General features: G+C 41.3%; 2 protein-coding genes across 3 annotated transcripts in view; both read left to right on the forward strand.

Moving 5' to 3' along the window:
* Window positions 1–130: 130 nt before the first annotated feature.
* LOC139920108 (polycystin-1-like protein 2) lies at window positions 131–21,614 on the forward strand. Its single transcript, XM_071910036.2, has 41 exons — window positions 131–452; window positions 1,219–1,377; window positions 1,475–1,663; window positions 2,409–2,519; window positions 2,805–2,952; window positions 3,207–3,436; window positions 3,535–3,945; window positions 4,041–4,168; window positions 4,347–4,494; window positions 5,110–5,308; window positions 5,566–5,677; window positions 5,791–5,932; window positions 6,545–6,772; window positions 8,000–8,142; window positions 8,255–8,434; window positions 8,555–8,692; window positions 9,468–9,614; window positions 9,713–9,837; window positions 9,936–10,056; window positions 10,663–10,791; window positions 10,946–11,171; window positions 11,631–11,843; window positions 11,882–12,147; window positions 13,257–13,358; window positions 13,558–13,736; window positions 13,857–14,003; window positions 14,122–14,321; window positions 14,766–14,989; window positions 15,091–15,307; window positions 15,822–16,294; window positions 16,406–16,502; window positions 16,602–16,742; window positions 16,830–17,015; window positions 17,608–17,938; window positions 18,380–18,513; window positions 18,601–18,728; window positions 18,837–18,997; window positions 20,502–20,712; window positions 20,883–20,984; window positions 21,072–21,203; window positions 21,416–21,614. The coding sequence occupies exons 1-41, from the start codon at window positions 131–133 to the stop codon at window positions 21,566–21,568; spliced, it is 7,533 nt and encodes a 2,510-aa protein (XP_071766137.2). The 3' UTR covers window positions 21,569–21,614.
* Window positions 21,615–23,313: 1,699 nt separating this feature from the next.
* The window catches only part of nfat5b (nuclear factor of activated T cells 5b), a 40,911-nt gene continuing 40,097 nt past the window's right edge, over window positions 23,314–24,127 (forward strand). For both annotated transcript variants that reach the window (XM_071910013.2, XM_071910014.2), the window contains exon 1: window positions 23,314–23,569. In XM_071910013.2, coding sequence (XP_071766114.2) covers window positions 23,497–23,569 — 73 coding nt within the window. In that variant the 5' untranslated portion in view covers window positions 23,314–23,496. The remainder of the gene's footprint in view (window positions 23,570–24,127) is intronic.

Raw genomic sequence — 24,127 nt, forward strand, 5'->3', positions numbered from 1 at the left:
GCAGGAGGCCATCCTAATGTCAGAAATTGTCCTAAAAGGCAGATTAGAGTCAGAGTTGCTGACGTCAGTGTCCTTTAAAGACATGATGCTACCAGACTGAGTCTAACAGTGTACAGGTACAAAGATAGAGATGGACAGCTCTGCTTTTCCCATGCTGATTTTGACGGTTCTCTCACTCAGCCGGACTTGTTCTGCCGAGGTCGAGACGGAGGCTCTGTCCTGCCCAGAGTACCAGGAGGGCTTCGACGGCTCCTGCTATGAGTTTGTGGGTCTGCAGCGCTCCATGCTCAGCGCCCAGGGTTGGTGCGAGCGGGGCGGAGGACACCTCGCCTTCATCCTGAACGATGAAACTCAGCAGTTCCTTCAGAAGCACCTGGAGCCGCAGAGGGACTGGTGGCTCGGTCTGGCGCCGGCCTCTCCCAACCTGACGCTCGACTCTGCTGCTGCGGAGGGTGAGTGGGCAGGCGGACCAGGGAACCAGAGGAAACATTTCATGACCTCCATTGACTTTATACAGATTCTTTGGGCCTTCATGGGTATTTCATAGTAATGATATGGCTATAGACAAGCAGCAAAATAAATCAATGTGTTGCAAGTTGCAAGAATATATTTTAGAAACGGTTTAAAAATGAACTGCACCATGCCATTTCAACAGCTAATTGTGTTTTGTAGAATGTATGAAGACCAAATTTCAAAATCTCGGTGAGCTATGATTATATCACAACAAAATTGATACATTTCAGGAATATAGAGATTATTGTCTCAGCAACTATCTCATTAGGCAGCTTGGATGTCCATCTCAGAGATTTGTAATGTGTTTGTTTACTGACTATTGTTAGCAGGCAGGCACATTTGGATATCTCCCTCAAGCAGCAGGCATGATGACAGATATTTCTCATTCACTTGGGCTTTTCAATGGGCTTGCTGTCAAGTGGCCTGATTTACAAATGTTCCTTTATTTCCCTACACAAAGAGTCAGTCTTTATCATTCATTCACTAGATTGCCTTCTTGTTTTTTTTATGACACATCCCTCAATTGCACCTCTAACAATTGCTGACCCCCATGAGAAGAAGTGGAAGAATGACCCTTTCCTTAAAATCTGTAGTGATAATATTTTCTTCATCATATTGCTTGAATACAAGAATAGAAAACAGAAGTGTCATTAATGTCTCATCACTGAAATGAATTATTGTTGTAAATGTTTTTTCTATTCTCAGGTTCTCTCTCCTGGTTGGATGGCTCAGATATCAGCTATAATAACTGGGTGAACAGCCCAGATGCACAAGCAGCCTGTGGATACATCCTGAGACATTCAGGCTTCCAATGGGAAGCAACAGGGAATTGTAGCCAGGAATTGAACTTCATATGCCAGTTTGGTATGCGTTTCTAAATTATTCTAAATGGTGTGTGTGTGTGTAGTATTAAATCTATTGCTATTGCTAGCTTAAAACATTGTGCATCTGTTTTTCTCAGATTCTGGGAGATCCATTGCGTGCGACGGGCAAAATGCTACTTTGCAATGTGGCTCTGGTCAAGTTATAGAGATAGACGACAGCTTCTATGGCCGTAAAACAGTTCACTACTGCCGCTCCAGACTTACAGCCTCACCGACATCTGCCCAGGAGGAGTGCAGCTGGATCGATGTTGTAGATTCAGTAACAGGTATTATAAAGCATCAACTGAACATTTTTTCATTAGTCTTATGTATTTTTTATTCATGTTAAATGTAGAATCTGTCATCTTTGCACTTATGTTCAATCAACATAATAGTGGGTACAATACAAATATAGCAAAATGTATGTTTGATGGATATGGTTACTTCTGTAATGAGTCATTTATTTGACTTGCTTCTTTGCAAATGGGTAAGAAAGATGGATAATTTGTTTTTTGGTTTATTTATATAGATCATTGCTCCATACTAAAATATCTGTTAGCTTAGAAGCTGCTTTAATGGAAAGCCAGCTACTTAACAGCTACCTAAAATCACCACAAAAGATGTCTTTGTTTTGTGCTTTGTGTTAAACACAAAAACCATGCCTGTCCTATGACTGTAGACACGAGGATTACTCTGGGAGAAAAGACATTAGGCAAATCCCTTCCTGAACTGAATAGATGGGTTGTGGGGTAAATTTACTCTCACATTCATGTCAGTCTGGGATTAGTTATGGTTGAGGGGCTTTTGCATTTAGCAAGCAAATAGTTGGTATTTTCTCCTCGGCTAACATTTTATGTACTAGTGTAATACAAGAGCCTCTCATTAGAAGGTTATTGAAACACCAGTGAGATTATTTTAATGAATTGTGATGAAATTTAAGATGTTATAAAAACAATATTAGCAAGGTCACTACAATCAATAGGTTTGACAAGAGTCTAGGTCATCACCCACTTTATTTGTGTGCCATTCCAGGCCATTGCCACGGACTACAAGCCTGCCAGGCTGTAGCAGATCTGACCTCTTTTGGTGAACCGTGCCCTGCGCTGGGAAGTTACCTGTCTGTGGAGTACCGCTGCAAAGACGGTCAGATCCACACTTTGCCCTGCTTTCTTCCACTATCTTCCTCTTCCACCATACATAGCTTTTTACTGTCTCAGATACTGCATGTCATTATTAGATTGAGCAGAATGTACAGAAAGATATAACTATTTAATCAGTGTACTAATTCATAGTATTCTGTTACATCACCACACAGCCATCTTGGTAGGAAAATAACAGGTGATTGTAATAAATTAACAGGTGATTATAATCAAATGACAGTCACAGATCAGTCCATGACTCACACACATCGGTTGCTCTTTCTCTCAGGACTCCACTTGCTGATGAGTAAACTGGCTGCTGTCTTTGACAATGTCACCATCACTGTGAAGTGGCTCCTTCATCCATTCCAGGGCAACCTCACCTGCACATTGAATGCTGGAGACGGCCACATCATTGATTCATACAGCCCAGAGGAGTGAGCAGTACTTTGCAAAACATTTAACTGTGGTCTACTATCTGCTAGAGACTGTAGAGACTGTTGATGGGTTAGATAGACAGATATCACTGGATCTATATACGGACACTTATAAGAATATATTTTAATTTACAGAAACAACCCATTGGGGAATACTTAAAAGGGTGCATGCATATATTCACTGACACCTTGGATCCGACTATATCTACCATGTCTTCCATTCCATTTAAACTTTAACTTTACCTCTCTCCCAGGCTGGAGAGCAGTGTGATTCACAAATTCAGCCATCCAGGTGTTTTCACGGTTGGAGTGGAATGCACTACCAGTGACTGGCATGTTACAGCTCAGAGAGCCATAACCATCCAGGAGCCCGTTGGAGAGTTTGGTGTCATCAGGTGCTATAGCAGGAACCTGTCAACAGATGGCACTAAATGCAGAGCCCTTTACGGCAGCCCTTTTCAAATCCAGGTTGATGTAGAGGCAGGTGAGTAGATCAGGTAGCTGAAAAATTAACACTTCCAATTGTCCCACTTATGAGCAAATTCTTGAATAATTAGATTATTTTCTTTTGCTGCCATATAGGTACAAATGTGACCTACAGAATCCAAAATGGGGACCTTTTGGTTGCAAATTCATCAGTGCACAGAGGAACCACCCTCCTCAATATTACAGTGAGTGCCAAGGTGGTGGAGCAGCTTGGACTTGGCTGCCACAATCTGACTCTGCATGCGTCTAACAGGGTCACAACCCATGGAGCGTCCACAGAGCTGCAGGTGTGTCTGCTGGAGCCCGTTGCAGGCCTGCAGGCCTCAGTAATAGCAGAGGAAGGCGAGTGTCCAGACTCTGCAGATCTCATCATCGGTGTTTCCCTGGAGCGAGGAGCCCCAGTGCAGCTCCTCTTCTCTCTGGCTGGAGGCAGCGACTCTCTCTCTGACACCAGAGACATGCTGAATGGCAGTTTACAGGCTTATAATTTCTCCAACCCAATTGAAGGTAACCAAATCTTAAGCCATACTATAATAAAAATGAAAACAATCACTAACAGTAAATGTTATGAATACTCTTAAATACAAACTGTTTTGGTAAAGGACCTTTAAATGTGAAACTACGAGCCATGAACGTCTTCTCTGCCGTTGACGTGGACGTGGATCTGGAGACCATACTACATGCTTGCCAGAATTACTCTGACTTTTCACTGGATGACCATGGAAACGCAGTATGTAGGACATCATCAGCAGATAGTGATGATTTGTGCACTGTTCAAATGTATTTTCCCTGACTTTTAATTATTGTAAGAAATGGAATGTAAATTGTTCATATATTGGTATAAATAGGTCTCTAAATAATTCAGTTATAGCAAACCCAAACTATTGTGCTGACGTTTTCATCTTCAGACAGGTAATATGAGAGTTCCTGGATCTTATGACTTGAAAATTGTTGCTACTCCAGACACTGTGGCTGACTACACACAGAGTGTCACACTGGGGGTAAATGGAACGGGATCATTAACCAGCAAAGGGAACACATTTGAATGGAAATGTGGTAAGTGGCACAGCAATTCATTTTGACCATTTTATGATTTATAATAGTTATAACTGTAACTAATGTAAGTATGTACATCCAATATGGTATAATAGTAATAATATTCAAAATAGGCTGTAGTATGCACACTTCCATAAAAGTCACCCTGAAGCACAGAGAAGCAGCACTGACTTTCTTGAATCTGACTGACATGATTGTATTGAGATTGCAAGACAAGAGATTATGTAAGGCAAGGCAAGTTTATTTATACAGCACATTTCACGCACAAAGGCAATACAAAGTGCTTTACACAGTAGGTATATAAGACATTAGATAAGAGATACAGGATAAGATAAATAAAAAAACAAATAAAAAGAGATAAAGTGTATAAGAGGAGAGAATAAATAAAGAGTAGTAAAGGAGTAGTAAGTAAAGGAGTAATTGTGTTTTTTCAGTGTCCTGATGAAGACCCAATGGGGTCAAAATGTTTATGTGAAAGTTAATAAATTCCCTATTTGAGAGCATTATTCCAGTGAGTATAATGATGATTCAGTGTGTAACTTTTATAAGAGCGTTACTGTAGGTTTATTGTTGTGGTTCTATTTTAAAGAGTTCCCTCTGTTTTTATCCATACAGAAGGAAACTGCAAATGCAAAGACATGACAAAGGACAAAACTCATGTCATTGAGAAAGACTGCCTTCCAGATCCATTTGAGATTTTCAAATACAATTTAACTGTGAGGAAAACGACTTGGTTTAGGAAATGGGTTGACCTTACTTCAGTTTCTCAATGCATCACTGTTACTCCAGAGGAATTCACAGATGTCACCATCAGGTAAAATGGGGCCACTCAGATGAAATATTCATATAGCCTCAAAATAATTATTTTGCAGGTGTTCATAGGTGCTGTTGATAATCTCTTGCAAATAGGTTGATAACAACCTCATGCAATTAAGACGTCTAAATTTAGTCAGGCATTTGGTTAGCCAAGGAAAATTAACTAAATTTACCAATTGACTCATTACTCTAAATAATTAGGATAACTGGATTAGATTATGGTTGTATGATTTAAATTGACTTTCACTCTTGCAGCTGTGATAATTGCAGCTCGATAAATGTGAACAACCATGTAAAGTTAAGACTGACCTGCGTGACAACCTGCCCAGACATAGTTTGGTATATTGAGGACCCCAAACCTTTGACAGTAAGTCCGAAACTCCACTTTAATGGATTCTTAACTCTGGCAGACCATTCATGTGCCAAAGAACTATCATAAAACATTACAGCTTATTAACTGATGATTTCCACCCCCTATAGGGTGACCTCAAAGACTGTTACACCAGTGCAGGAAGAAGGCCACTTATTGAGAAGCAGGATGGTAACACTGAATACACAGTGAATAGCCAACATCTAATAGATGCAAAGGATGCATTAGACAACATCACCGTGATTGCTTATGGTGTGTTCTCTTCTCCTACTCAGAAACAAAGCACTTTTTTTTTTTACATTACACAAATCTATTTTTTGTCTTTCTTTGAATAAAACATTAAGAACATATATTCATATATAAAGTTAATATACAATATTCCAATGATCTTGTACAGCTTAATCAATATTTGTAAGCATGAGTAAGCATCAGGGTTGTGGTTTCCACACTTGTCATATGATGGTAGAATCCCAGAACTTTGTTTGCTAAAACTGAAATATCTTTCACTTTCAGCACACAGCACCATGAGAGTTAAAGACATGCTGTAGAGATGTTTCCATTGTTAACAAGACAAAAAGTATTTGCTATTCATGTCCCAGTTATCGACATACAGTGTATAACATTCATAGGCACTGTATGAGGGACTGACCCAGCAGAGTCACAGAATCAATGTCTGAGTTTTTACATCCAAATGAACTTAATTCCATTGTACTGCTAACAGTTCTGAGCCTGACAATGTGCAACTATGCCCTTAAGAATTTCCTGGCCAACGGCTCTTGATGACAAATTATTCTCGCCTCTCTTTTTCATCCTCTGACTTGCAAAAATATAATAAATTGATTTAAAAATGCATCTTTTTTGCAGGCAAGAATGAGCCGGGCTTTGCCAGGTACACTATTCTGATACCAGGTGCCATGCCAACTGAACCAGCTGCAGCCTCAGAAGTGACTACTGGCCCACCTACGACCCCCAGCCCCCCTTCATGTAGCATCTCCCCATTGTCAGGAACAGTGCTGGATGCTTTCAACATCAGCTGCAAAGCAAGCTCCTTCTGCTCCACAGGCTGTCTTTATTGCTTCAAAACAGACAGTGGTGAGGATGTTTGTATGAGAATCTGTATTTCATTCACATCTGTACAAATAAAAATGCCTTCTTTCAAAGTAAAGAAAATCAGAAAGAAAGGGTAAGAAGAAAGGGTAAGAGAGGCCAGAGGAGAAGATAGAGGGAAGAAAGGGAGAGAGGAGGAGAAGGTAGACCGAAGTTTCCTGGTGTTAGAAGCAACTCCATTTTTAACTGGAGTTTCAAATGGTAGCAGGTTGCTTAAGCAGCCAAGACAGATAAAGAGAAAGAGGAGAGGTGAGACTGAAAGTGAGAGGGATAGATGAGTGAGGCGAGTCGGCTTTATTCACTTGATTCACAAGGTCTGAGACAGTCAAAGGGCCGGTGGGGAGGAACCAGTGGGTCTGGAGGAAAGGAGACAGAGAAAGAAAGAGAAAATGAGAGGGCAGACAGAAATGTGAGAGTGGTGAAGTCAGGGGAAAGACAGAAGGAGTGCGGTGAAAGGAGTGAGGGAGAAGAAGGGTGGAGAGGCAGTAGATGAGAAGGTGTTGATTAGAGACAGTAAGGTGAGACCAGGATAGCAGGGTTAGTGGAGAGAGGGAGGCAGAACACAGGGCATAAAATGACGATCCAAGACGTGAATAAGGGTAACGGAGAACTGGAAGTGATTGGAAATGGTTAGAAATGGAGCAGGCTCTAGAGAAGAGACCAATTCAAGTCTCGAGTCAGTGAAAATGAGGAGAGAACAAAGAAAAGTTCCTCTGTAGAAAGATAGTAGTTGCTGAGGAGAGTGAAGGCTGCCCCATCTTTAGGAAATGATCTGAAAACAGTATTGAGGTCGTTTAGGAGGTCACCTCATTTTTGACTCATATTTCTGCACATTGCACTTTTTAATTATTAGGTACTTTCTTTGTGGATGTTACAAAAGTTTTTAATTTACTCTCAGGCACATTGTCTTGGCCCTTATGCACGTTATTGTTGTTTGCATTTAATGTTGGTGATACAGGGATTTAAGCTTATCCTGCTGCTGGGCATATTGTAAGTCACTCTGGATAAGAGCATCTGCCAAATGCCTAAATATGTAAATGTAAAGTGACTCTATTGATGGTGGCTTACCATTGGAAGAATGTTCTTTTCTATAAAAAATTTGTGTCTGAGGTTAATTTTGATGCTTTGGCTGCTGTTTTGCAACTCTTATGCAGATAAATAAGTGAAAAGTCATTATGGCTGTTTTACCAAATTGTCTCGCTTGTCTTTCAGGCAAACATCTGCGCTGCAGTTATGCAAATGAAGTAAAGTCTGTCTTCCTCCCTCTCGGAGATAAGAACAACAAATACAGTTTGTCTGTTGTGGTGACGGTGAAAAATGGATACAAGAAGACAACCACAACTATCGCCACTCAGGTTTGTCATCTGCCAGTAATCATGTATCTTAAAAAAAGAAGTTGGCATAGAACTTAACATCAGGAAAACAGGATGTTCACTTCAGACTGTGTGGTTATTTATCTTCCCCAAGGTACGGAAAAGCAACTCCAGTGACTCAGTGGAGGCTCTCCAGTCGGCGGTGGAAGATACTGTAACCCAGTTAGAGCAGCAAGGCCTGCTTTCTGGCGAAGCTCTAGGACAGATATTCACCTCTGTGTCTGATATGCTGAATATGGAATCTAATGAAGATCAGAAGGATGCAAGGAAGAAGGTACTGGAAGGCGGTCAGCGATGGGGTTGAATGTATAGAGGCTGAGATCATATTCAGTGTATATTGTTGTGATGTTTGCAAGGCTTACAACTTTTATTGTTTTCACGGTTCCTTCTTCAGCTAAGAGAGCAGATGCTGACCAAAATGACCACTGTCCTGCTGGACTCCCCCAGCAACACGACTCAGGAAGTGCAAGTGACGGCCAGAGCCGTGGCAGGACTCACCCAGCGATCAGATGAGCTCAGTCCCGCTGCTCAAGTACAGTGCATACAATTAGATCAACAATTGATGTATTGAAGAACGCTGTCAAAAATATGGGGGAAATAGATTTGAAATTGTCTGTTAAATGAGAAAAATAAAAATCTGCAAATGTCCACTTTGTTCAGGAAACATGTAAGGGATTGCAATACAAACAGCCCTTTGTAAAAGTTTAGAATAGGACATAGGATAAAATAAAATAAAGTTGGAGAATACTTTATTGTCCTTTGTATTAAGTACAAATTCATAGAAAATATGGCTCATCATAACAAATTAAACACTTTGAGAGTAAACTAATAACAGTTTTCGAGCTTTTGGGTTAGGAAAGCGGTATATCCGTATGCTTTAGTTTAGTTGAAGACTGAAGTTAAAGTCTCTGATCTTATGGCATAAGGCAATAAAGGGGGGATATAAGGTAATTGTTTATGGGCCATTTTCTGGAGTTGACGTTATTTCTCTCTGATGATCTTACTGGCCTGATTGACTTTGGGACAGTTTGTTTTTGCATTTGACTTGCAGCCAAGCGCTATCTTCAGCAGGAGAATGTGAGACAGTAACAGTAACCTGAATAGCAGGCTATTTGAAAGTGGTTTCAGAATTTTTAACCACTGTCACAACCTGGACCTTAGAACAACCTCAAAAGTGGAAAAAATGCTTGCAAAATAAATTAAAATAAGTGCTTTGGAAGCTTTCTCGAATATTTGTTCATCCACTATTTTGAAGATTGGAAAACAGATCAACCATAATCTTGTCTGTTATTGCATTTTATCTCCAGGAAGAAGCTAGTTCGTTGTTGGCAGACCTGAGCTCGTCCCTCAACTCCATCAATGTTAATCAGGATGGTGGGGATGACGGAGAAGTGGTGGAGGCAGCTGCGCCAATCGTCGAGGCAGCCAGTAATATCTTGAATGTTTCATCGAATGTAAGGACACAACTCTCACTGAGACTGGTAACACTATTATTCTGTTTTTCCTCCGCCCTCCAGCACCCTCATTGAACATGCAATATGTTTTTCCTCAGAAAAAAGTCTCAGATTTTCTTCTTACTGGAATGAGCAATGTTCAAAGTGCATTGTTGAATGGGAAAACGCTCAACGGAGACCCTGCCATCATCAACACTGGTCAGATCAGTGTGTATGTCAACAGGTAAGAGATATTTGAGACTTGCTAAAGTATGTACTTGAGAATAAAACAAGGTAGTGTAAACTTTCAGCATCTTTTTATTTTGCTTCTGCCTTCTGCAGAGTGTCTCCAGAAGCCATGCAGATGCAGAATATAAATGTCCAGAAGAACACCTCCTCCAGATTTTCCTTCCCTTCACTGCCTGCTAATGTCCTTTCTCCAGAGGAGCCAGTGGATGTGAGAGTAAGTGTGTGCACATTGGAGGGAATGTGTCACATTTATATAACAATATTATATTAGTGAGACATCTCACAGTATACAGGCTTCCAATGAAGTCTGAAGGAACTCCAAGTTAGAAAACAAATAGTTAAGAAAACCAATTAATACAGTATATTAACAATTGAAAATGGAGCCTGAAGTTTGTGAGTGTATCTCTGGACTGATTTTGAGTGTTCCCAGTGCTCTACATAGTTCTTGTCAGTGTGATATGGTTTTCCATATTGTTAACTATAGAGCCCACATCAAGCCAAGATTTGGCTGATGTTTGTGCACCTTAGGACCTGTTTCCAGTAACAAACAAGGCAACAGTAAACTGTCGCCCCCCACAAATGATGCAGACCCCCCTCTGGCCAATCAGTGCAATTTTGAAAACATTCTAATACAGTAATAAAATATATAATTCCCCCAAGTTTTGTCAAAATCCAATCAGCGGTAGTTTGCCAAAGCTTGATTCAGAGCCATTGTTTTGTATTGATTGATTGATTTTTTTTTTTTTAAATTTATGTAAAGAGAACAGCCTATGCCTACAAACCATTTTTACCCCAACTTCCTTGTCATTACTTGTTACAGATGATGAGTTTTGAGAAGAATCCGTATTCTTGGAGCAAGGAAAACATCACTGGCGCTGTAGGATCCGTCTCTCTCACCAGAGCGAATGGCACAGTCGTTCCTATTGAGAACTTGCCTAATGAGATAGAGGTAATCTCTCTCTTAAAGATTTAACCTCAAATATGTAATAAAAACAATTCAAATACTTATTAGTAGGTGCAGTGGTTGTTCAAAATTGTTCAAAATAATGGTTTTGGTTTATCTATTATTCTATGTACAAGACTGTGTTTTCTGGGGGTTTCAGATTCTCCTACCAAGGCTTGATGTGGGTCAGGAGAACAGCACAGTCCTGGACTTGGGCAACTTCAGCACATTAATAATTCATGTTCCCTCACCTGATGTAACACTGGTGCTGAAAATGGAGCCCTCTGAGGACATTCCTTTCAAGCTGTTGTTGGGATATAAAGATTATCCCAGTGAAGAGAATCACGTCGCTACCACTCAGTTCCCTCTAGAGAATGCCAGAGAAGGTAATGTTAGAACAACCAAGTCACATTTAAATCGTTCACAGACAATTTTTGAGTGTGTGTGTGTGTGTGTGTGTGTGTGTGTGTGTGTGTATGTGTGTGTGAAATAAGGGATGACATGAAATGGCTGTCTTTTGGTTGTCCTGCCATGAAACGTATCCTGGCTCCTTATGTATGTTTAGGTACATGGAAAGATAGGCGGGACCCTCTTTCCAGTCAATACACTTAGGTTTCACTAGTTGATAGAGACACCGTTCTGTAACCAAAAAGTCACAAGTTCCATCCCCCCGACAGCCAATGTGTGGCTATCAACTGCTATGTGATGTGACAAAGTGTCCTTGAGCAAGACAGTGAACCCCTACCTGCATATTCATTCAAGTTGCTCTTGATAAGAGGATCAGCTAAACGCATGTAGACCTGCATGTGTGTTTGTATGTAAACATATCTGTCATTTTGATACAGAGGAAAAATATACCTGGGTGCTGGGCCCCAAAGATAGAACAGGAGAAGCTGGAGTGCATTATCTTGTTGTGAAGCCCATTGTGGAGGCGGGGGTCAAATCCGTCAACGCCACAGTCTCTGTCACGTCCATCGCTGCCCAGTGCAAGTACTGGAATGAGACCGAGAATACTTGGAGTGAAGATGGCTGCAGAGTGAGCGCAACTTCAACACACAGCCACAGCGGTCCCATCACTACATCCTTGAAAAGTGAGCTGTAAAGTGTAACCGGCTGATTTTTTTTCTACAGGTTGGCCCGCTCACCACACCGTTGGTCACTCAGTGCCTCTGTAACCACTTAACTTTCTTTGGGAGCTCTGTGTTTGTCATGCCTAACCTGGTGGATGTGTCGCGCACTGCTGAGCTTTTTGCCACTTTCACTAACAATCCTGTGGTGGTGTGTTTTGTGGGGGCTATCTTTGTCGCTTATCTGCTGGTGGTTGTGTGGGCGCGCAGGAAAGACATCCAGGACTCGGCTAAGGTAAGTCTCAATAAAGAGTTTCAATACTGTGTGTGTGTGTGTGTGTGTGTGTCAATGTATCTGGAAGGCATCTCAGTACAGATGCAAGGCAGGGAAAGAAGAGGCCACTGTGGAAAAGAGAGATCGCTGGCTGGCTTGACACCAGTACACTGGTGATTTTTCATTGTTAGTTTCCATTCCTTTTAGTTCAAGACTTCATCGTGAGAACTGCAGGATAATTCTCTCCCACAGCATATGAAAAATTGCCAAGTGAGGTGGTGTGGTTTGCACGCAGTGGTGTGGGCGGAGAGACACTAGTCTGAACAGAGGCTGCAATCAAATTGATCATTATGGGAGAAGCAGGAAGATAGCATAACATCACATAAAAAGCTCACAGCCTCAACTGTAGCAGTGTCAAGCCAGCCAGAATAAAGAATAGGACAAAGCACCAAATTGAAAATAAAGAATATATGTAATGAGCAATCTGTTGTGAATGAAGATGCACTTATTTATTTATATTGAAATATGTTTTTCAGAGCATGAGTATGTTCATACCCATGAAGGGTTGCTAAAAAAAATCACAAACACTCAATACAAAAAATTAAGGGATCCAATATTTTTTTAAGCCTTAGATTTATCCATCCAGAAGGCACTCTTCCATCATGAAATACCAGTGTTTTTTCTATTTCACAGCTAAAGTTTCACCCCATATATAATCTAATTATAACACTGAGTATTTTTTGTTGTTCTGTATCCTGATACTACAACAGTAACAAATTTGTATTTTGTGCCTTGTATTTATACTGAGATGCCTGCACTGAGACACGCACACATACATGCAAAACACACACACACACACACGCACACACACATATATACACATATAGCGGGTATGCACGTACGTGCAAGTTTTTCACTTTCATATGTGCATGTGTCAGTATTTCATACATATATATACAAATATATATGTATATACAGTATATATATATACTGTATATATAAATATATACAGTATATTTGTTTATTCATATACAAAACCACAGGTTTGATAGTATTGCATTTAATGTAGGTCATTGAGTTTACCATTTTAGGAATTTCCCATGTTGTCACATGTTCACATTCTCTTGTAGGTCAAGATAACTGTGCTTGAGGATAATGACCCCTTGGCTGAGTATCGCTACATGTTGAATATTAGCACTGGACATCGGCGTGGTGCATCCACCTCCTCTCAGGTCAGTGGGGTTTGTTCCGATGTAAACCTTCTTCAAGCTTGGAAACCAAACCTACCCATTGTTTCTGTACAGTGAGGCAGCTTGATGTATAAATACATATGCACTGAACACTGTGGGGGCTCAACAATCCACGCATGCTGACAACTCTGGACACTCCTGGCCATCTTGACTTACCTACACTCATGATGTCTTGTTTTAGGTGACAGTCACTCTGCTGGGTACAGAGGGAGAAAGTGAGCCACACCACCTGACAGACTCTGAGAAGCCCGTGTTTGAGAGGGGCGGGGTGGACATGTTCCTGCTGACCACACCCTTTTCCCTGGGAGAGCTGCAGAGCATCAGGCTGTGGCACGACAGCTCAGGAGCTCACCCCGCATGGTACAGGGGAGGGGGCAGGGCGGGCTGATGCAACTTCAAAGATGATTAAATCAAAGCTTAGTTTGATATTTTGCATTATTACTAAAAGAACAGAAGATAATTTTTGAAACTTACATGCAGGTATATCAACAAAGTAATGGTGCAGGATCTGGAGACTGGACAGAAATGGCACTTTCTGTGTAACTCCTGGCTTGCCATAGATATGGGAGAGTGCACTCTTGACAAGGTGTTCCCAGTTGCCACAGAGATGGATTTGAAGAGATTTAGGTAAGAGCAGCCATGGGTCTCATAAAGACAAACTACCAAGAAATTTGACTCAGTTCTGTATCATTCTCACTCTTACTTCATTAAATCCACCCTCTTCTTATTCTCCTATACTTTCTAGTAATCTATTCTTCATGAAGACAGCGAAGGATTTCCGTGACGGCCACATCTGGTTCTCTGTCATTAGTCGGCCTCCTTGTAGCACATTCACCCGTGTGCAGCGAGTGTCCTGCTGTTTCTCTCTGTTGCTGTGCACCATGCTGACTAGCATCATGTTTTGGGGCATCCCTACAGACCCATCTGAGCAGACCATGGACCTGGGTATGTAACTATAAACAAACCATTCAAAGGGGAGGCTGGCTTAGTTTACTAGAAAACAGAAAAGTAAGACTTGAACCTATGATGTCATTAAGATCTCCCACAAATAATCTTGTCCCACCCTACAACTCACACCTCCCCCGGCCATGTTTCATTTTGATCAAAGCAACTTGTGACAAAACCAGCTCTGATTTCCAATTGACGTCTTAAAAGTACATTTTCATGTTACATTCAAAGACATTGCAGCAATCAATCAGCACAAAACGGGTCCCAAATATATTAATAATGGAAAAACACCGGTCAACAAAGTTCTGGGGTTTTAACTCCCATCAAGGTGAGAATAACATAGGACCCCAATGCCAATAGTACAGTCCTTTAATCTAATCCATTTAAATTCAGTTTAAATGACCCCGAACCCACCACCACCATGTCCGCTTTACGTTGCAGGTCATATCGAGTTCACCTGGCAACAGGTTATGATCGGAATCCAAAGTTCAATCATCATGTTTCCCATCAATCTCCTTATCGTGAGTATCTTCAGAAACACTCGTCCCCGAGAGAAGACTGGCAAACCAGACACTTCCAAGGGGAAGACGGGTCGAGTGTCTCCCTCACAGACCTCTTCCCCACAGAAAGAGCTCAAGGACATCACACCAGACACTGTGATCAAGGTAAAATTAAAAAAAAAAGTCCTTATCAATGACCTGGAAGTAATAACTGTTCCATTCTGTGTGTCTGTAGCTCTTCATGTGGTGGCATGTCTCTGTATTAGGACATAAAGAGAATTGCCCAGTCACTCTCAAAGGCCATGAAAAGCCCTCTGCCACATCTGGAGCTTCGGCCCGGCCAGCAGGCGGACATCAACACTCTGTTGTCTCTGGTGGAGGACATCATCAGGCAGCAGAACCGCGCAGGTGGAGAGTTTTACACCGACGGCTCCAAGCAGGAACGCTCTATGATCCTCACTTTAGGCGCAGTCAATCTACAAGGTAAATTGCACCGTATCCTTATAACCACCTGGATATCCCATGGTTCCAAAATATGACATGCTCTGTGCCTCTATACATTTAAATGGTTGCAGGGTTTATTTGACTCAGTGGTGCGACACCTACTTGTGACTCCATCACAGGTGTGCATATAAACAGTATGGTGACAGTGGTGAACAGTTCAACTAAAGCATGATTCTCCCTTTTCAGGTTGTTTCTTTTGGCTATCATAGGAGACCTAGAGGCTTAAAACAATTCCATATTTCACAAGAAAAAAGCAAAAATTTGAGAAAAATCAGGAAAAATAGACATGATAAAAAATTTGTTTAGTAAAAAAAAAATGTTTTTCCTATCCCAGGAACCATCTCACAAATCCCCCAAATTATCTCATAACCCCCTGGGGCGTCCTGACCCCTGGATGAGAACCACTGATTTAACAGTTGGATGTGTTCTTTGACGATATATTGGAAAAATTTCATATATCAACTGAATAATATTGATTTTTTTGGGTGGACAGAAAACAGTGTGTGGGGAAGCCCTGAAAAGACTGTGGATGGGGTTCAGAAGAGGAGCAACAACAGCCAGTATCTGTACAGGCAGCTGCGTCATGTTGAGAAGGAGCTGGGTTTGCTGGGACCTTCTCGCTTTCCCAACCCAGACAGCTACAACCGGGCCATGCAGCAAGTCCAGGGGATGAAGGGTCTCCTGGAGAACCACCTCCCCTCGTCCAGCCTGGGAGGGGAGCAGCTGGCCCACAGCCCCAGTCCAGCAGAGAGCGTCGATGGAGACAACGCCAAGAAGTGCTGTCAGGGGGGTCTACCCTGGTGGTTTGTATTTGTCGGCTGGATCCTGGTGATCGCAACCAGCGGCGTTTCAGGATACTTCACCATGATGTATGGGCTGACCTACGGGAAAGACCGCTCTGTAAGCTGGCTCATCTCCATGGTAGTCTCCTTCTTTGAGAGCCTCTTTATTACCCAACCTCTGAAGGTGAGGAACGTTACAGTGTGTGATCGGGATACACTTCCCAGCATTGCATAGATATATATATATATCATTATGGGGCATCTGGTGTTGAAGACTGCACATTTTCTGTCATAGGTTCTTGGTTTTGCTGCATTCTTCGCTCTTGTTCTGAAGAAAGTGGATCAGGAGGAGTACGGAGAGCCTCAGATAGATGATACTCTCAGAAACCCAGGTACTGTTACCACACTTTTTTTTTTTTTCAGTTTCCCAATTTAGTTCCAACATTATGTGCGGAAAAACTAAACGCAAAGGTACAAAATTCCCCTCACAGATGATCCTGATGCAGTGCGAGCAGCCAGAAGGGACAGCACATGCAGTTTCTATCAGCCTCCACCGCCCACCGACATAGAGAGGATGAGGAACAACATGATTAAAGAGCAGAAAGTCTTTGCGCTCATTAGGGAGATTCTTGGTAAGGTGAACCACTTTGATATGTATAGCAAGATGGGAGGCAGTGTAATAGATTGTGAGATACGTAAGATGTTTGTTTGTGATGCAGCCTATATGGGGTTTATGTGGATGTTGCTGCTGGTGGCGTACGGCCAGAGGGACCCCAATGCATACTTCCTGACCCAACACATACGGCAGAGCTTCAGCAGAGGGATCTCAGACAGCATGAGTGCTAAAGACGTGTTCAACTGGGCAAACACCACTCTGCTGAGCAATGTTTTTGGAGAGCACCCAGGTAGGTTATGCTGTGACGTTATCAGCTGTTATTAGTTATTGTTTTGCTTTGCTCTTTCCCCCTTTAAACATCTGCAAATCTTTGTCTACAAAGAGAGAAAAAAGGGAAACTAAATTCCTCCCAGTTTCACCTCAACATGAATTAGTATGAAGATAAAAAGCAACTGAAGTCATTCATGCTTATCTTAAAGCTCTGTTGTAATTACCTGATGATAATTCATTTATTGTGTTTGTAAATTGTAATTTAGCCTCACCTCCTCCAAGTAAATTGAATCAAATGTAGTCACAGCTGAGCGCTCATTGGAATAAACTGACATCCAAAAAGACTAGAAAATGAACTTGACAATACAATTTCAAGAGTGGTGATGATGCTTATAGGTTATAGGCTTTCAGAAGTGTTTCGCAATAAGAAGTTTGACGACATTTGAAAATTGACAACTCTATTGATACCAAAATAATTGGTCGAAATACTTCTGCCTGCTTTGTTACACTTCAATAACATTGCCTGGCTCTTTATCTTCTAGATTTATTTAAGCTAGATTAATCTTTCCTTTAAATGTATGGTATTTTTGTTACCTGAATATCCGTAACAGGATTCATCACAGATGGAAACTCCAAGCTAGTGGGTAATGCCCGTCTTCGCCAGGTGAGGGTGCAGAAGGGCTCTTGTCGCGTTGCCCGCTCCATGCAGGAGTCTGTGCCTGACTGCCACGCTCCATACTCCTGGGAGTTGGAGGACATGGGCTCCTACGGTCCGGGCTGGAGCCGCTCTGTGGCTGATAATACCTCACTGAACCTCCGCAGCCCATGGAAGTACCAGTCCCAGGCTAAACTAAAGGCCTTCCCCATCTGGGGCAGTGTGATGCTCTACAGAGGAGGGGGGTTTGTGGTGGATCTGGGGCCAGATTCACAAAACTCCAGCAGGTAGGCCTTTCAATAGTCAAAGGGAATGAAATGAACATACGATAGAAAGAATGTCACAATTCAACACAAATCCATTCTAAAACAAAATTCTCATTTTTTCTTTGATAATTAATTGGATACTGACATTGTAGACTCAGTAAATGTGTATTAGCTTCTACATTAGCTTCATTTCATTATAGTGGTGACAGTTATGAACCACATAATTGTGCCCATATTCCTGCCACCCTGTCTCCACAAAGTAGGTCTTCCATTCAATGATGCAGCTTCAAGATTTATCTTTTCATGACATCAAGAAAGACTTGACACTCTTGTTTCCAGTTTTAAGCACTTTTTTCATATTCACAAATCTGTACAAGACAGTCCAAAATAATACAATTAACATGCTATGAACTAGCCTTTAATAGAAAATGAATAACATTTATCCACATTTTGTTTGTGCAGAACTCTTCAGTACCTGTTTGACAACACCTGGCTTGATGTGTACACCCAAGCAGTCTTTGTTGAGTTCACTGTATACAATGCCAACGTCAACCTCTTCTGCATTGTCACACTCATGCTAGAGACCGCAGCCATAGGTAAGTAATCTATATTCAACTACGAGAGCTGCACAGAAACCTGAACCATAAAGAGCCATGTAGTCTGTACCGTTCTGATCCTTCCAGGAGTTTTCCAGTTCCGCAGCGAGCTACAAAGTGTGCGTCTTTACCAGTCGCCCGGTGGCCTTCATGTCTTTGTCATGGCCTCTGAAGCCATCTATTTCCTCTTCATCATCTATTACATGTTTGTTCAGGTAGATACTTCTTATACTTTGAATTTAATACTACTACAACTAACGATAATAACAAAGGTGCTGCCCCAGAAGTTCCTTCTCACACAGACTCCTCTCACCTCCTGACAGGGGAAGCTGATGAAGCAGCAGAGGTGGGCTTATTTCAAGACTAAGTGGAACCTGCTGGAGCTTTCTATTATCATTCTCAGCTGGAGTGCGCTGTCCGTCTTCATCAAGAGGACTTATCTGGGGAATCGGGACATGGCCTACTACCAGAGCAACAAAGACCAGTGAGAAACAACACTGCTTTTGTGATTGTGTTCTCATGAACAATAATGCTCACTGGCATAATCTGATAGAAAAAACATATGTCAAATAAATGTTTTTAGCCATCCACTCTAATACAAACTACAGTATGTAGTTCTTTCATAGTGTATTGATTTAAGCACTATATCTGGGAGTTGGCAGTTAATTATTAAAGTTATTGCCAGGACACGGAAGCTATTCGCACAAAAATAGGACACCATTCAGTTTGCATCAATGGATTATCCAGTGCAGTTGAAACGACAATCATATCTGCACAGAGAATAAAGAAGACAACAAGAGAATAAACTGACTGTTATGAACCTGGAACGTTACATATAATGTGCAAATTAAGTAGATCTATGTGATTCTAATGCTAACTCACAAGGCTTTAAGCTTTAAGTAGGTTGACTCACACCTGCAGAAAATGAGGACACCATGTCACATGTTCAGGCAGCCGATCAATCAGGCTGATTAATATTCAAATAAACACAAGAGGGGAGAGAAGCTCACTGAGGGGGGTGCTGTGTAACTGCTGACTCCTGCAGTTGATTAAGAGCCACAGAGCAGTTTGATATGAAAGCAAACATTGCAAACAAAAGCAACTGTTTTGCTCAGATAAATTAGACAGTTTCAGGCTACGCATCTTGATGACATTACTAAATTGGAGCCATAGCTCTACGGTTTCTAATCTAGGGAGATATTCACAATCAGTGATTCTGATCAAGGTCACAGGAACAATAATAATCAATTTAATTTGATAAGTAATAAGTTGATTATTAAATTGAGTGGTGTTGTCTCCATTTTATTCTAATTAGCCTTGACAAAAGAAGAGGCTAAACTGCCAAATAGTTTTTTAATGTACCTCACAGTTGATTCTGACCCCATTAACCTCAAGGAGAATAGCCTAATTTTAATTTATATATCATTAGAAAATAATAATTAGAATGAGAATCTTAGAATAGGCAGCTGTTTGAATTAAATTTAAACTCTGAAATTAGGCAAACATGATTAGGCCAACTGTTATTTCCTCAGTCGCTCCATTCAAAACCTGCTTCTCTTTCTCGCACCATCTCATAATAAGCATAAATAACAATAACAACAGCTGGGCTTACAGAAATCTATTCATCATATGTTTTATGCTGTCAGTTTATGCACATTCTGCGTGCATTTGTGTCTACCAATATCCATCAAATGTTTTGACATTTATAACATTTGACAAATTGATTTGAGTATAGATTTTGGTAAAAACAAAACAAAAACATGCCCTGTACTTTAATGGGTCAGATACATTTTGCTATTTTATAGAGATTTATGCTGAACAGACATCAATAATTTGTGTGTTGATGTGAGCGAAAGTTTGTCAGTGGAATTTTTTAGATTTGCTTCCCAAGCACAGAATTGTAATTGTGCAATTTACATTTTTCAAAAAGTAAATAAAACAAGGGTCTGTTCTCTCGTTAAGAACAGAGTCCTGTGCTCTTTGTCCAGATATGCCAGTTTCCATGAGACGGCCAAGGCTGACGCTGTGCTCGGCTATCTGATTGCCTTCCTGGTGTTGCTGGCCACAGTCAAACTGTGGCACCTGCTGAGACTGAACCCCAAGCTGCACATGATCACCGCCACGCTGCAGCGGGCCTGGACCGACATATCAGGCTTCCTGGTGGTCATGACCATCATGTTCCTGGCCTACTCCATTGCTGTGAGAGGTTTCCCATACTCAACATCAATGCACCACTGGAGTCACTGTATTTCCTATACTGTATCTCTATTCTGTGAAACTGAATTAGTGATGTTTTTGTCATAGAAAATCAAAATGTAGATATTAACATAGAGATGAACTTCCTGATGTTTTAATTTTATTTTTCTCAGTCTAATCTGATGTATGGGTGGAAGCTGTACTCATATCGGACTCTGCTGGATGCTGCTCAGACAATGGTCAGCTTGCAGCTGGGCATCTTTAACTATGAAGAGGTTAGTGTGAGACAGTTACATTGTGCCATAGCAGATTATGACAGCTGAGTGTCAGTTATTTACTGCACTTCTCCTCCAATCCCTCAGGTTCTGAATTACAATCCAGTGCTTGGTGCGTTCCTCATTGGCTCCTGCATTGTGTTCATGACCTTTGTGGTGCTGAACCTCTTCATCTCTGTCATCCTAGTGGCATTCAGTCAGGAGCAGATACATCACAAGGTACTTCACCCATGCCGAGTCTGATTTTCTACTTGTCATAGCTGTCAACAGTGACCATTTGTTGTGGTTACATTTTTATTCTCTGATTTCACAAGTACATGTTACAAAAAGACCTGAGAACTTGCAAGATACTTTATAGGTAGCTTGAGACGACTAGCAATTCCTTGAGCATTTTTCTAACCTTTTTCTTTCTTTTCTTCACTGTTCTACAGCCATCAGAAGAGGAGGAGATTGTGGACCTGATGCTGATGAAACTCTGCAGTTTGTTTGGACTCAAATGTAAGACACATGGTGCTGATGGTCTGACTGAGAGCCCAGTTGTTTCATCCTCTACAAAAAAAGGACTCTCGACGATTTCTTCATGAATATTCATGAGAGCTGATATTTCCCAGTACAATTTAATAGAACAAAGAAAACATTGTAAGACCTGTGCTTTGCTTCTGTTGTTGTTTGTAATGGCTCGCTTGATTTATTCATGCCTTGAGGTTATTGTCTGTGTAAGTCTATAACTATTTGCATTTCTCTCTCCTCCTACAACTCACTATTGTATGAGAAACTGAAACATCAAGGGACAGTATAGGAATTAAACATAATCATAACTTGACATAGCTACTGTATTTATATACCTGTCGTATATTTTGTTGAACAAATAAATTGGTGTCGCAATTTATTTTGTCTGCATTATTGTGTCTCTGTGAAAATTCAGCTGTAGCTGCACGTCGCTCTAATGTCCATCATGGCTGAATGGAGGAGATAGTTGGCTAAACATATTTAATCAAGGTTTGTCTCACCCTTCAACTTGACAAACTTCAGTAGGAAATTTAAGGAGTCAATAAAGGACTTGTTTTCAATAAAGGACGCAGAAAGCGAGGGTCCAATCTCAAATAGTGTTAATGGTCAAGCTTGAGCTGGCAAAAACAAAGAAGCCCCTATCTGACGGAGAAAAAGTGAAGCAATGTGCATTTGAGATGCCGATCGGGAGCCAAGACTTTCAAGGACAAAAAACTGAACAAAGAATTTTGCACCTCTGCTATATCGTCTGTTCTTGATCACATGACTGATAAACATAATTATTTTCATTGCTGTGCTGATGATACACAGCTGTAACTCCTTCCTGTGACACACAGGTTGAAGTGTGCATCTCCACTTGCCTAGCTGAAATATCCAGTTCCCTCCATATCATGTTGAGCTTTGCCAAGACAAGAGCTGACCTCTGACCTCTCCATCACCAACACCACAGTGACTCCTGTCCTGACCGCGAGGCCAACCACCGCTACAACCTGATACTGCAGGTTTACATTTGACAACATCCAGATCCGATCCTTCCACAGCCTCCTTCCTCACTCAGCTTCAAATGTGACAAACCAGGTGACAGTGGTCCTGCACTAGTCTAGGTGAATGTAGCACTGATCAGGTCAGAGAGTGGCCAGAGAGGGGGGCGATTCTGGGACCCCAAAATTACCTGCAGAGCTTTCAGTAGGTGTCATGGGCCTGTGGCTGTGGGATACCTGTTCTCACCCACCGCCTTTTCTTCTAACATCTAAGGGACAGTTGCATCATATCCAGTGCATTAGCTGAAAAAAAAGCACCAGCTAAATGTCTAAAAGGTAAAATGTAAAGTAAAATATAATATTAAGTACAATTCTTTATTTTTCATATTTTTATTTATTACTTACATTTTTATTCATCTGGTAAGCACCTGGTAACTCTGTTTTGATAAGAGCTGTAGAGGGAGTTATTATTTATAAGTAAATTTGTATTGTTATGATGTGTTACATAGCCTTGTGCAATTTCTGTTCTGCTGGATGGGCCTCAGTGAAGCCAGCAGTTACTGCTTATAACAAACTGTTAATTGTTTTGCACCTTTATTTTACTGTTATTTTGAATTTATTTAACTTTGTAAGTTTTTTAAGAAAGGTTCAATACAAATATTAGTATTAGTATTATTATATAATAATAATTATTATTACATCATTATTCTATATTAATATTAATATTATTATTATACACGCGTCGATTTTACGTATTGCGTCACGTATGTGGGCGTGGCTCCTCGTGTGAGCTGCTTGGCAGTCTGCTCCCAAACATGCGTCGTAGGCGGACGGGGGGAGATTTACAGCGCCAAGTGACGTTATAGACGGTAATTCATTATTAACGAATGTGTCTAGTTTGTAATCGCAGTTGTTTAGACTGAAATTAAAACGTTTTGACAGTCAGTCAGATAATAATCTCGCTCAGCGACGTCACGCTGTATATCAGTGAGGTGTCCGATTTCCCACTCTGAGGCATTGCGATGCCCTCTGACTTTATATCCCTTTTCAGCGGGGACCTCGACCTGAATTCTCCCAGATCCTTGTATTCAAAAGGTAGGCCTAATACTTCTGTTTGACGACCTGCTGTGTTTGATGCTCTTGTTTACGTTGTTCCTCTGTTGTTTTTTTAGTTTGTGAATTTGTTACGTTTGTGCTTGCGTAGATTGCTGTTCATGCATGCGTGTTGTGCGTGTGCATGTGACGCTCAGCCCCTCGGTGTCATCCCAGTTCATCCCAGTTGTCTCCTGTCACACGCTTACTAATATTTGTCTGTGCGAAGTTTTGAGTGTATTTCTCTGGATGTATGTGTCCTCCTTCAACTTTGAATCGAGCGCTTCGTTTTGTTTCCTGGTAAGAGCAGTGTGAGGTCGGTGCTGTCTCAAAGCCCTCAGCAGTGGGACAGACACCAGTCCGACCAGTTTACTTTCCTCTGCGAGCTGAAAAGCAGTGCCGACTATTGTCGGTGGATTTGTTTTACTAGGCCATGGGTTATCAGTGTCCCCCCTCCGCCCCCTCAAGTCCTCAGTAGTGTTATCGGGTGTCCCTGCAGGTGGCGCTAGTGAGCTCATTGACATAGACAATGTCGTCATCAGCATGGGAGCCACAAGAACC

The sequence above is a fragment of the Centroberyx gerrardi genome, chromosome 1, assembly GCF_048128805.1.
Source record: "Centroberyx gerrardi isolate f3 chromosome 1, fCenGer3.hap1.cur.20231027, whole genome shotgun sequence".
NCBI classification, from domain to species: Eukaryota; Metazoa; Chordata; class Actinopteri; order Beryciformes; family Berycidae; genus Centroberyx; species Centroberyx gerrardi.

Excerpts from the sequence above, each read along its gene's own strand:
- LOC139920108 (XM_071910036.2), top strand. The coding sequence starts at position 131 with ATGGACAGCTCTGCTTTTCCCATGCTGATTTTGACGGTTCTCTCACTC. Across the intron at positions 6,773-7,999 it reads TTGCTTCAAAACAGACAGTG|GCAAACATCTGCGCTGCAGT; the intron begins GTGAGGATGTTT and ends CTTGTCTTTCAG. Across the intron at positions 18,514-18,600 it reads GCTAGAGACCGCAGCCATAG|GAGTTTTCCAGTTCCGCAGC; the intron begins GTAAGTAATCTA and ends TGATCCTTCCAG.